At 41.2% G+C, this 14,134-nt stretch overlaps 1 protein-coding gene across 1 annotated transcript; it reads right to left on the bottom strand.

Moving 5' to 3' along the window:
• Positions 1 to 212: 212 nt before the first annotated feature.
• Positions 213 to 8,723, bottom strand: LOC308297086 (glutathione S-transferase P-like). The gene is made up of 7 exons (XM_080740489.1): positions 8,591 to 8,723; positions 8,158 to 8,193; positions 6,774 to 6,880; positions 6,065 to 6,152; positions 4,550 to 4,653; positions 3,580 to 3,681; positions 213 to 609 (listed from the first exon to the last, which is right to left on the bottom strand). Coding segments are annotated over exons 1-7 (627 nt in total). The 5' UTR covers positions 8,592 to 8,723; the 3' UTR covers positions 213 to 420.
• Positions 8,724 to 14,134: the final 5,411 nt, after the last annotated feature.

The raw sequence follows: 14,134 nt of genomic DNA, 5'->3' as shown, positions 1-14,134 counted from the left end.
GAAGATTTGGAGGACCCCCTAGGGGTCCCGGAACCCCTGTCGAAGACCCTTGCATTAGGGTACCCATATGCACCCAAAGTTAAAAGCTGAGTGAAAAGAAACTGCCAGGCCAAATCTGAATCTATGAATTATGCTACTCATAATATAAATAATATAATACATACATTTGTAAACAGTGTATGGATTATCACAGGAAGTATTGTCACACTGGGTTAGGGTCAACCTAATTTTATTTATTTTTGCAGAAAAAAACGATACAATTCTTTAAGAATTACATTACAGAATAAAGGCTATGTAGAAAAGGTTTAGCTAAGATTACTGTAGGCTCGTTCTTGACCAAGTTCAAAAAGATTTTTTTTCCATGGTCGTGTTTTCAACAATCAGAACACTACAGCATCATTGTAGCTCTTTTGGAGGCATTTATTGTTTGCCGTTGCCATTGATTGGCAACTTCTTATGAGCGTCGGTCTCAATGAAGGCCTTGATGTTGGGCCGGGCACACATCAGTTCCACGAAGCCCTTCAGTTTGGGGAAGGTGTCCAGGCAGGTTGGGCACAGCACCAAGTGGTTGAGCAGGAGATCAAACAGGTTGTAGTCGGCATATGAAATCTGCAAAAGCACCGACATAATCATTTAGGACAGTGGTTCTCAACCTGTGGGTCGGGACTCGGGACACCCAGGGGGGTCCCCAGATGATTCACTTTTCTCACTCAACAGTAAAAACAACATAAGGTTTTAGGGTATCTGCACATTTCTAAAGTGACAATTTCAGGACTTTTTAATACCTCTACAATGACAAATTAAACATTGGCCAAATAACATTGGAGGCTGACATTTTGAAATTGTGAAAAGAGCCGATCTACATGCTCACAACGCCTCGCAATGCGAGGCGTTGTGAGCATGCAGAGCATGTGAGCGGGCCGTTTTTGACATGAGTGTGAGCGAGCGACTTTTCAAATGGGTCTGAGCGGCTTTGGAGCGAGGATTTTCCTCCGCTCTGTGGAGCGCCGACCTCCTCCGCTCCAAGCCGACCCTGTTGGGGCCGCGCGCCGCATGTTTCCAACAAAAAAGAGCCGTGCACTACTAGTGGCAGTGAAGCCATGTCGGCACCGCGGAGAGGAGAACAGACAGAGAATTCCCTTTATCACGATTTCACTCAAGTCAAATGTATTTATATCATCCACACACGTAGGCTATGTTTATAATAAATAGCCTACCTTGTGTCAGTTAAGTTATATATCACCAGTCAGTCAACGGATACGATTTGAAAATCAAGTGAGACTGATTTGGCTGAATGAAAAACACACGCCACGAGTTGTAGTGATTAATCAATAACCAACTGGATTTAATATTGCCTGTCTTATTAAAAAATACAATGCCTTAGATTAGATGGCGTCTTTTGTAACAGTGAAGGCAGGTCTCCATCAAGCCGAGGCTCACGTTACCGCAGGCATTTGTGTTGGGAACACTTGTTGTGGCAAAGCAAAGGAGAAAGTGTTTCGCATATGGTAGCAAAATCCTTTTTTAATTTTGGCTGCTGACTCTGATTGACGACCCTGAGGGGAGCGTGAAGCGAGAAATGCGACAGAGCGGCGGGGAGCGGAGCGGCGGCCGACCAGAGCGACGAGTGAGCGGGACAAGAGCCTGCTGGAGTGCGGAGCGGCTTTCGTTCCCGCTCCGCTCACATGCGTTGTGAGCATGTAGATCAGCTATTTTCACAATAGAACCGTGTTATACAAAACGTAATGCCTCAACTCTTAGTGCTCGTCAGGGTGAGGGGGTCCCCAGTTTAAAATGTGATTATTTTGGTGGTCGCAGCCTGAAAAGGTTGAGGACCACTGATTTAGGATAACGCTCTGAAGATCATGTTCTCTTACACTAAAAGGGAGGGGATCAACCAGTTAACAGCAAAACTGAAATATACTGTACATGCTAATATAATGAACAATATACAATACGGTCCCATTTTCACTAGCACTTTCTTGAATCATTTCCAGCCATGTTATGATTCTTTCTATAAGTATAATTATACTGTTTGTACTGTACAGTATTTTATATAAATATCTAATGTTTTAATTGCCAACTACATTATTGTATATTGTACAGTATTTAAGATGGCAATTAAAAACATAATGAGATATTTATGGGACGGTACCTATGTTCCCCAGGTTCTATGTTCCCCACTTACCCCCACAAAAAAGGTTCTATGTTCCCCGCTCATCCAAAAATGCAGGAAACATTCATTTCCTACTAGGGACATGTGGGCACCTGGACAACTGGACGAGTGGGCACCTAAATTAAGATTGCCCACGTGTTCCAAGTGACCAGCTGTCCCACCATTTACTGCATTTGAGTTGGGAACATATTTCATTTCATTTTATTCATTTCATTTCATTCATGGTTTTTTACATTACATACAATTTACTTTTTTATTTTATTTATACATCATCCATACATGAACTGAAAAGGAGCAGGCAGAAGATTAATCTTATTTAAGCATGCCCCTTTTTTTTGGGTGGACGGGGAACACAGAACCTTTTTTGGGAGAGGGTGGGTGGGGAACATAGGGAGGACCCCGTGGGGGGCTGCCCATAAGTCCTACATCTCATTAGTCCTAATTTGGTTGGGGTCTGTTTCATGACGGTACAGTTCACTGGTACAAGGTCTACTAAAAGGAGATCCATGAAAAGACTAAGCTTATTTCCACTGGAAACCATTGAAGTATCTCATATAACATTGAATGACAGACAAATAGAACACAGTACTATGCAGTAGATATGTAAAGAAAAAGAAAAAAGAAAACAGTAAGTCTAAACAAACAGTATATACAAAGAAGGGGCAGGGGAGGGTAGGGTTGGGCTAGGTTCATTTTTTTACCAGTTGCGAACGGCTGCTGCCTGTAAGTGGTTTTTCAGGGCAATTTTAAAGGATGCTAGTGATCCACACTCCTTTATGGCCTTCGGTAAGGCTTTCCACATTTTGGTGGTATAGCAGAAAAACGAGTTTGACCCTTTGTTGGTTTTGACTCTGGGTTGGAAGTGATCTGTGGCGCTGCCTCTGGTGTTGTAATTATGGACATCCTTAATGTTTATAAAGTATTTTGACAGGTACTTGGGTATCATAGTGGTGTAGTGTATCTTGTACACCAGGCCCATTGCAAGTTGCTGTACTCTGTCATCTACTCTGAGCCACCCCACTCTTAACTGGTGAGTAGCGGTGAGGTTTAGGCATAGTTTTACTGAGGTTATTTTAGGTTTAGGCATAGTATTTTCACCAGGTTAACATTCACCAGATACTAATGAAATGTCGGACCAATGCCATGGCACCGTGAAGATAATATAATAAATGTGCATTTGTGTACTTCAACAATTCCCAACCTGTGGGCTGGGGCCCACTGGTGGCACAAGAGGGTATTGCAAGCGGGGTTGTACAAAAAAATACAAAGAGGGTAGTGCACGCGGGATTGTACAAAGAAAATACAAAAAAATCAAGTATACATGATTCCATAGTAGCTAGTACATACGCTAAAAGATTAATTAATCAGTTGTCATTTTATAAAAACAATTGCAGTTAGTGTACCTTGTCTCCAACCAGGAATCCGCTCTTGTTCTTGGCCATGAAAGCGTCAAATTTGGAGAGGTGGTTCGGCAGGTCCTTAATGTATGCATCTTTGCCGGTCTCCTATAAAATAACATTGTGACACAATCAATTAAAATGGCAAACAAAGCCATAATTACGCTGCTATTTCTACTTTACTTTCTACTTCACATTATGATACAGTACATGACTTTAATAATTTGAAGCAATAATAAACTACAAATATTATCTCAACATGTGCAATCAAGGTATTTTATTTAAGTTACCAACTTTATCAACCAAGATAATATACAAAACACATAAATCAATAAGTACTCTATGCAGGGGCGTCACAAGGGGCGGGAGTAGGACTGAGTTACTAGGGCCCAAGGTGGAGGGGCCTTCATTATTTTATACTTTAGCTAATGAAAAATAGCAGATATACAAGCTCACAGCGCGGCACTGAGTGCCACGCTGCGAGCTTGCAGATCTGCTATTTTTGAAAAGTCGTGAAAATGTGTGCACATCTTTGAATATATGTATTTTTAAGCGAACATTAGTAACTACATTTCTGCTTCTGGGGGGGTCCCTGGAACTAAATATTTTGAGATGGGGGTCCGTGGCCAAATACATAACATTTTGGGGGTCCTTCACATGAAAAAGTTCGTTCACCACTGACATAGAAACATATATATTTTTACATATATACCGGTATATATTTTTTTAAACCTTAGAATTTGAAATATTTAGTTTTACAATAAAATAAAAATAGCAGATCTACAAGCTCACAGCGTGCTGTGAGCTTATATATATATGCTATGTTTCAATAGTTAAAGCACAAAATGTGAGTGAATCCTGGGCCCAGAAGTTGGTGCGACACCCCTGACTATATGTGCTGGAAAGTCACGTGAATCCAAATCCTAAATTAGTACAATAAGCCAACATCATTTGGATTGTGTGTGTTCAGACTCACATATTCTTGGTAAATCAGCTTGCCATATTTCAGACGCAGATCCTCAACACCATCGTTCATCATGTCAATAAGGGCAGCCTCCCTGCCATCTTTACCACAAGCATCTGAATGGGAAAACAGTTCAATACAAAATGTTATCCTTTTTAGTATGTCATAGACCAGTACATCGGGTGCCCAGAATTATTCGACGTTTAATTTGCTGGTGCCCATCGCAACCCGCCATTTTACCTACCTTCGAAGTACTGGCGAGACAAGTAATCCGAGTAAATGTAATCCAAGTATGTCCTGTTTATTTCGCGAAAATCTTTTCTTTCAGTCAGGACCGTTTTTTATCAATTCTAAGCCACAGTGTTTGTGTTACGGCCGGTAGAAGAGGCTGCCGTTTTCAGAAAAAAAAGAAAAAAGGAAGAGAATCCGGAGAAAACAGCATTTTTGTGCAGCCGCTAAACAGGAAGTCAACGAGACAGACAGCACGTCCGGGTGACGTAATTTCGCGCTGCATGTTGGGAAATGGAGTTTGTTTCATCACCGCGGTAGCCAAGTGCAGTAGCTACAGTACAGTATAGTTTACTGTACAACGCGTCGAACGCGTCGTGGGCACACGTAAACATCAAAGAGATTGGCGCGTGGGCACCACGTGGGCGTTTAATGTGTTAACCTTTTCAGGCCGCGACCCCCAAAATAAGCAGATTTGAACTGGGGACCCCCCCCCCCCCCCCACACACACACACACAGCCCCTGCACAAGCACTTGGAATTGTAGGAGTTGGCATTACATGTAGTTTGACTCGATCTATACCATTGTGAAAATAGCAGATCTACATGCTCACAACGCCTTGCGTTGCGAGGCGTTGTGAGGATGTAGATTGGCTATTTTCACAATTTCTGCCTCTAATATTTGATAATCTGACTAATGTTTGACCAGAGGTACAAAAAAGGTCTTTAAAGTCCTTATCACTTTAGATACCCTGTATACACTTATACTCTATGTTGGTCTAGTTACTGTTGAGTGAGAAAACAATGTTAACATTTAGCTAAACATCTGGAGACCCCCCAAAAATTTGGGGGACCCCTCTGAAGGTCCCAACCCACAGGTTGAGATCCACTGTTCATAGACACTGAACTTAAGGCAATGAAATGATTTAGATAAAAATGAAAAGGTTAAAGCTCTCTATTCTGATCATTGACATAGTAAGAGTGTTTGTTTTGCCTCCTCAGCTCTTTAATAAAACAGAAAATATACTTTCATGTGGGTCAACAATTTCATTCAATCACTAGAGTACCCATTTATCAGCTTCAAATTAACACATACACTACACAATTATGCACGTTAGTGACATTTGTAATTAGAGACATAATGGGGTTTGGAATGTCAGTAATGATGAACAGTCAATACTATAACTAAAGTTAGGTTCGATAAAATGTAAAATTGCCAACCTTAGATCAAACAAAAGAAACTGTTTTATGGTTTCAGACCTGCATCCAACATTAGAAAACAAAAGAAAAAATCCATTACCGTGATTGCGACCCAGGTGACGCAGAATGGCATTAGACTGAAACAGGGCCAAGTCTCCATCTTCAAATTTGGGCAACTGTCCAAATACCTAAAGGCAAGAAGCGCACAAATCATACACAAAGGCAACAGAAAGTGCTTTACAAAAGGCATAACAATACATTTACAAAAGGCATTTAAAGGCATAAAAGAAATAATGGAAGAAAAAGAAAACAATGTATATTCGGTTTTCTTCTTAAGGACTCTCATAGCATGAATACGAGAGCCAGTGTGTTTTGTTTGATGCTGTGTAGATAGATACAGTATATAGATAAGAGTCGCTAATTTCTGTTGCGAGTTGGAAGTAACAGAATAAAATTCCAAATAAAATAAAATCTGCCCTATAGCTTGAAGAGCTTCAAGACAAAAATGGACAAGTAGATCTCGGGGAAAATAGCACACCGAGACTGGTTTTCAGATTAAATTGTTTCGTCTTTCTTTTTTTTTATGTGTTGCCATTATAATACCTGGGATGACCTGAAATGTTGAGGTTTCATAATGTGAAAACATGTTAGGGATGGATATTAGACATAAACCGTTGACTGATTTAAAAATAAGATTGAGAAAAAGGAATTGCCTGCCTCACAGCTGATTTTGAACAATTTACAATCTTTCTCCGATAGGTTCATGTGGGCCAAAAGACATCACATAGCAGCAGACAGCATCAACTCACACATGTGGCTTTCAGGTCTCCCTTCATCCAGTCGTCAAAGTTGACAACGATCTCTTTCCATTCCTGGCCCTGGTCAGCCAGCATGATCCTCATAGCGCCACAGCGGCCTGAAACATGCAGGAAAGCACACACAACACATTAATCCAGTGTTTCTCAGAAAGTTGTTTAATAACCCAGGAAAGGGTCACTTGCCTTAACTTTAAGCTCTTCCTAAGATTACGGTCTCCCCTCTATAAGCTGCTTGCAGATCTGTTGAAACAATTTGGCACGTCCCCTAACACTTTAAAATCTGCTCACAATCTGCTTCGATCCCACTACTGTGAATTGTTCAGCACAAGATGATTTCTGACTGCAATGTGACCAGCCACGTGCGCACATAGACATCAAAGTGGGCTTGAGCCCCTGCCTTTTATCCATCTGTAAAAAGTGCACTCTCCAGACCATTAATGTGTTTTTTTTTACTATGGTGAAAGAAATGCAAATGCCCTCTTTCCATGCAATACCTGAAGGCAGCATTCAAGAGAATTGCCTTGTCCAAACTCGCCTGAACTTGAATGCTGCATCTTTATGTATAAATAATTGCCCTCTCTGTGTAGAAATACATGCTGTTACACCCACATCTCCAGTATTGACTTGATTATGCTTAGTTTAGTGTGGTATCAAGCACTGAAAATAGCTGACCAGCCTGACCTCCAAGCTTTGTGAGCTTGGAGGTCAGCTATTTTCGATATTTCCATCAAAAGGCCCTTTTAGACATTTCAGCCCCTGCATTTCTAACATTCTCTGCATGTCCCTGAATGTGACCATGGACATGGCACCAGAGCACCTGCTTATCTTGACTTGATCAATAAAACATTCAGTTGATGGTGTGAAACCAGTCAAGGAGCAACACTGTTACATGATCTAGGGTGGGGCATCATCATGTGAGCGGTATTCTTTTCAAATAACACTGGATCTGCAGGCTTGCTTTCCATTCAGAGTGGAGTGAGATCTTAAGACAGGCCACACAATACGTAGGCAATCACCTTACCCAAACAACGATATAACCTTTAAAATTTAAAGGATCACATTTTTCTATTTTCTTTTTTAAACTACATTTTCATTCATTATACCTTAACCTTACAATGTAAATCATGCAAACACATATTTAAATGTTGCTGATGTGCCAATGCCATGCAGCAGTATTTCCTGTTCCACTAAACTAAATTCACAAGTCTGCAACGTGTTTGCATGTATGTCTGCATCTACTAATAATAATACATTCCAACTAACCTTCGGAAGAGTATATAAACATATCGTTTTTTAAGTCCTAAATGGTTTGACTGGCCTGGGATATGATCAATATAACAACAAAAAATACAAGCTGTCAATAATTTCCACCTACCTCTCACTGCAAAGTATGTGATGGTGTATGGAGCCACTGTGGAAAGAAACAGGACAAGGGCTTTCAAGTTCATGTTTAAAGTTAGACATTAACACAATCCGTGGTGAATAGTAGGCTACAGTGCTAGCTATTCTCTTAGGTTCATTTCTAAAATCAGCATCAACCTTAACGCAAATTGCAACACTAGACATTTTTTTTGTTTTTGTTGAATGATTCATTCAACAAATTAAAAAGACAAATCTAGTGTTGCAATTTGCGGCTACATCAACATCTTCAACCATGCATTTTTTTGAAAGTACTAGGCCTATGATCATTGCACAGCCATGCATTGCCATAGTAGCTATTACGGTTCTAAAGAAATCATAACGGTGGTAGTCCATGCAATTTAAACACATGGTCAAATGAAACTCTGTCTTCAAGCCCTTTAACTCACTTGTACAGAAGGAATGGAGCTGCTGTCTTCACTGCGTAGTGGTTGTGTAGTGGTTGCTCAGCCAAGTGGTTGTGTGGCGTGACTGGCGTTTATCTCGAGGTCCGACCAAGATTATGTAATTCTCTCTTTATGGAGGTCTTGTTGTGTGAGTCACGTGACTGCCTTACAAGTTACTACTGACAACAGAGCGCCCTTTTCCCTAGTAAAGTCCAAAGGCAGGTTTGTAGATCATCTGATCCTGCACTGGGCGGATCTACACAGCGGTGACTTATTAAACGTCCGTTATCAACTGTCAAGTAGCCTACACAGAAGCAACAACAATATTTCCGCATTCCGTATAATATATTTACTTTTCAAAATAAAGTCTATTGCCCCCCTATAGCCCTGAAACATGACGGTCGCTGATGCTTAATGACGTACGACCGTCATGGGTCAGGATTCACCTGCGTTGGTGGAGGCGAATTCAAAAGCCTATACAAACTACACAAACATTCAAATTTCACAAACAAAGTGCTTTTTAAAGTCACAAACCGTTCTAAATCTTGGCCGGTGTCTATAATTATCCGGAACCTCCGTGTTCTTTAATAAGAAGCCTTTTTATCCGATATTTTTTCTGTTTTCCCATGCATTTCCGGACCCATTTTTGCAAGGCCACGCCCACATCTCAGTGTTCAATAGATGGGGTTGGTGCGCATGCGGAAGACCAGGAAATGCATGGGAAAACAGAAACATAAAGGCTTTTATTAAAGAACACGGAGGTTCCAGGTAATTATACAATGCCGGCCAAGATTTAGAACGGGTTGTGACTTTATAAAGCACTTTGTTTGTGAAATTTGAATGTTTGTGTAGTTTGTATAGGCTTTTGAATTCGCCTCCACCAAAGCAGGTGAATCCTGACCCATGACGGTCGTACGTCATGTTATCATTATCAACCCCTCCCCCAACACAACACAATTAAAAGGGTCTGACTTTTAGGTTTTTACTTGCAAATTAGCCTACTATCTTTCATTATTTTGTGAAAGAAAATTACTAGATTCTGAGATATAAGATATAGGCTAAGTAGGCCTGTGTGAAAGATTATTATTATCATTATTAATAATGTTCTTACCGCTTTATATTATTTTATTTATTCTGTACACTTAGCCTACTTACTAATATTCTTCAGCACTAGCTTAATCCCCCCTGGATTTCTCGGCCATTTGCGGAATAACAGTAAAACCAGACATTATATCAGTTATTACTCCTATTATAAAACAAATTGTAGCCTACATGGTGTGGCCACATATAGGACTTTGCTTCACAGGGCCCTGGGGGAGCGTGATTATGGATACCACCAGAAAAGATGGATAACCCATGTGCATGTGCATACATGTGTGACACACACACACACACACACACACACTGACACACACACAGAAAATTCTCCCTGATAACTGTGCTCCGTGTCAACTTCATTTTGCTGCACTTGCCGTTTTATTTTATTTTTCTTATGTTTTGGTCTCACTTCACTATCTCCACAGTATGTTGGATTCAGTTAGAGCACTCCTCCTGACTCAGCTGGGCAACATTCTTGGTGGTTATAAAAACATACATTCCTGTGCAATTCACTGAAATCCTCTCATTATGAGACTAATGAGACATTCATTTCTGGTCTTTCTATTTCGTCTGTCTGATGGATGGTCAGTCAATCACTCGCTTTTGCTCCAGTTCTTCAAGTTCCTCTTCTTATCCCCAAGCTAGTCGTACGTGGTCCTAATGCAATAATATAGGGTAAATGTCAGTCTACATTGGGAGTAAGAGAATTGTAGGCAGGGCAACAAAAGGGTAGATTTAATATACTCATCAAGGAGACGCTCTATTCATTGGTTTGCACTCCTTTTAATGTAAAGATTGCATAGTGTGAGAGTGTGAGTGTAGTTCAAATTTCCCCTGGGAAGCCTTTGGAATCAGAACATGGGGCAGCCATAGCTGAACGGGTCGAGCAGGACAGAGAAAACCCAATATTATGGCCTTCTTCACATTAATCATCAATGGCTCTTGACACTTGCTCTTAGCAGTATCTTAACTCCTGTCCAGTGTTTAGTTGACGCTGCTGTTGCTGCTGTGACACCTGAATCTCTGCATGGGGATTAAACGGTGCTTGCAGTGCCTGATAATAAGCATCGATCATTCATTTGAATCAGCTATGATCTTGTAGCGTAAGAACAAGAAGGCAGACTAATTTGACCCCTTTCTATTTCTGTCAGTTTGTCTTACCACATTATTGTTTCCCTCAAACGAATTGAATGACCGACAACAGCAGGTGATGGCGATGCCCATAATTCATACATCCCTTTTTCCCCACTAAGCACCTTAGGAAACCTGTGGTAATAACAGAAGTTAATAGTTATGTGCATGACCTGGTGACCTGTGATGACGCATTACCGTCAATGTTCAGTTACTGGGAAGTCAGAGGTCAAGTCAGGTTCAACAGAAAAGGGAGTTAGGATCTCAAGAAGGGGAAGTACAGAAATACCCTAACCAGATGCCTGATTGAATCATCATTATTGAGAAATGGGCTGAGTAAGGGTCGATTCACACTCTAATAAAGAGCCTAACTAATTTCGGTTTGGCAATGTCCAGACCCAAATATGGGTTTCCCCTCCCGGTTCGGGGGGGGCGTCAACTGACTAAACTCGGCTCTACGGTGCAGCCGAAATGTTGTGACCTCCCGACTTAATTTCGGTACTCAGCGGTGTCTTCTCATTCATTCAGCCCGGCTCCAAGTTCATATGCTCGGCTGTGAAGCCAAGGAAACAGCGGTCGTTTGGGAGGGAGACACGCCGACTTCCAATGCTTGTGCGGATACATTGTCAGCTGGTTCTCGCTCTGACACACGAGTCCACACACACACACACACACACACACACACACACACACACACACACACACACACACACACACACACACACACACACACACACACACACACACACACACAGCTTTGTCTCGCTAGTCGCCGACCGTTTTAAAGAGAAAAGAGAGCTTAAACACAACTTTGCTAGTGTTCCGTTCCGTGTTGATAGGTTTTCCACAACGAGTTGTGACTGTGTGATGACATGCATGCAGCAAGAGAGGCGGCACGTCTATAATGTGAGCTTGTAGATTAAATGTTTTCGACAGAGCTCGAGCGTTTGTGAGTGTGAGAGCACCACTGGTGCTGCTGCCTGCTGGAGCTGCTACTCACTGGACCTCCAGTCATTCAGCGTGCAGCGAGGGCCAGTCAGATATGTATCCGCCCTGCAACGCTCATTCATCGGCCACAAACGTTGTCATGACATGGACCTCCAATATTTACAAGCGACTTCGGCACTAGCCGTTAATAAAGTATGAATGGACTCCCCCCGAACTTAAATAATTTCGGGTCGGGGAGCCCTCCCGAACCGAAATTAGTTAGGCTCCTTATTAGAGTGTGAAACGACCCTAAGGGTAAACGTGGGATAGGAATAGATCAGTGGTTCTCACCACTCGTATAAATAATGCCTGAGCTTGATGTAATTTGTTGCACATAATAGTATCGTGCAATTTTTGAGCGGTGGTCACACCGTCTCCATAGCGTGGCCGTGTGTGTAGGTATGTTTGTTTGTTAGTTTGTTTGTTTGTATGTGGGTGGGTCTGTATGTAGCCTCAAGCCTGTGTAGTACCTTTTCTGACCACACATGTTAAGGGAGGGGCGCTGTTGTCCAGGCCACACACACACACACACACACACACACACACACACACACACACACGGGGGGGGGGGGGAGAACCACCGCTCAGTTCACACGGGTGTGATTTTTTTTTTAACGTTTCTCTCGCGTCATGCCTATTAATTCAAACAATTTCTGACTTGATAACTGGTCTCCGCAGAATTCCGCAGAATCATGATTATGTTCTCTGTGGAATCAAGACTTTTTCTCCGCAGATTCCTGGAGGGACTAACTAGTGCTAATCTGCTTCTGCTACATTATTGTACCCCATAATAAGTAGAAGTAGGCTTACCCTCGCTCTGGTCCACAGCATTAGAAGAAGTCCTCAGCTAGGCCTACCCCATGTGGCAAGCTTTAATCTAAAATGTTATCAAATAGTGCAATGCGTGCATTCTTAAACAATGTTTGGCTATGAAGTTGGATCCTATACCTTACATTAAGGAATCATATCCCCTATCCCCACATACTTACATATTTTCTTTTGCTTGATAAGCTGCCACAAAAGCAATATTATCATTGAAATTGGATTGGATATTTTCAGCCATGCCTTACCCTTTACCCCTAAACCTTTTGGCATGTTTTACTATTTCAAAAAAACATTTTTGAGCGGTGCAAACCGCTCCTATGTCCTGCTTTTTACAAAAATGATGATGTCACTAAAGATGATGACATGAGTTAGCCAGACCAATGAAACACTTCGATTCTGTTGATTTGTCCATGGTGTCATAGGCACAGAGGCACCCGATTGGTTCACCCTGATTTAGAACGCGTTTAGGCCGGAGAAAACACTTCATAAAAAATGATTTCATAGGCACAGAGGCACCCGATTGGTTCACACTTTAGGACGGAGAAAATAGTATGGTGTCATAAACATGGTGTCCAATCAAATGCTTACTTGATCATAATCAAATGTCATGGCTACATGCAAAGACCAATCAAATAATGTGTTTAGTCAAAAGAATAGTACGTCATAGACACAGAGTCTGTTCATGTATATTATGAATTGACCAAACTGAACAGACTATTGAATTTGAATTTCAAAATTGTATTAGATGAATATCACCCATAAGCAGAGAAAATAACCACACTTTTAGACAGACTGTGGATAATTTCACAGGTTATAAATGACAGGCAGCAAGTTTAAAATACAAATAAACAGCCTTTGAAAAACCTCTTAGGTCTTAGTCTTGGCCTTGAGCTCTAGAGGCAAATAAGGTCACTTATCGTTGTGACTTGGTTGTCTAACTGACGACAAGGACCACCAGAGTCCTCAGGCTCTGGTAGCAGAGCTGGTCCAAACTTCTTATAAGGTCTCGGTGTAGATGCGATATTACTAATATATTCATCTTCTGGCCTCTTTGGTTTTCGAATGGCTTTGCCTTCAAATATTTTGGCTTTGCCGAAATAATTAGTATAGTGTCATAAACACGGAGACACAAATACCTCTGATTGGTTGGCTTTCGCCAATATCTACTGTTCATGTTATGAATTGACCAAACTTAACAGACCATTGATTTTGAATTTCAAAATTGTATTAGATGAATATCACCCATAAGCGGAGAAAATAACCACACTTTTAGACAGACAGTGGATAATTTCACAGGTTATAGATGATAGGCAGCTAATACAAGTTTAAAATACAAATAAACAGCCTTTGAAAAACCTCTTATATGATATAATATCTTCAATTACAAAGGGAAAAGCATAGGAAAAAACAGGCTTGAAAATCGAAGTCCACAGTATATCATACTCCCTAAATATGTTTGCACCGCCCACTTCGCACGGGTGCGATTTTTAATATTTCATATAGCTG

This window comes from Nannobrachium achirus (genome assembly GCF_963921795.1).
Source record: "Nannobrachium achirus genome assembly, chromosome: 13".
Lineage (NCBI taxonomy): Eukaryota > Metazoa > Chordata > Actinopteri > Myctophiformes > Myctophidae > Nannobrachium > Nannobrachium achirus.
This window is presented reverse-complemented; position numbering and strand designations above follow the sequence as displayed.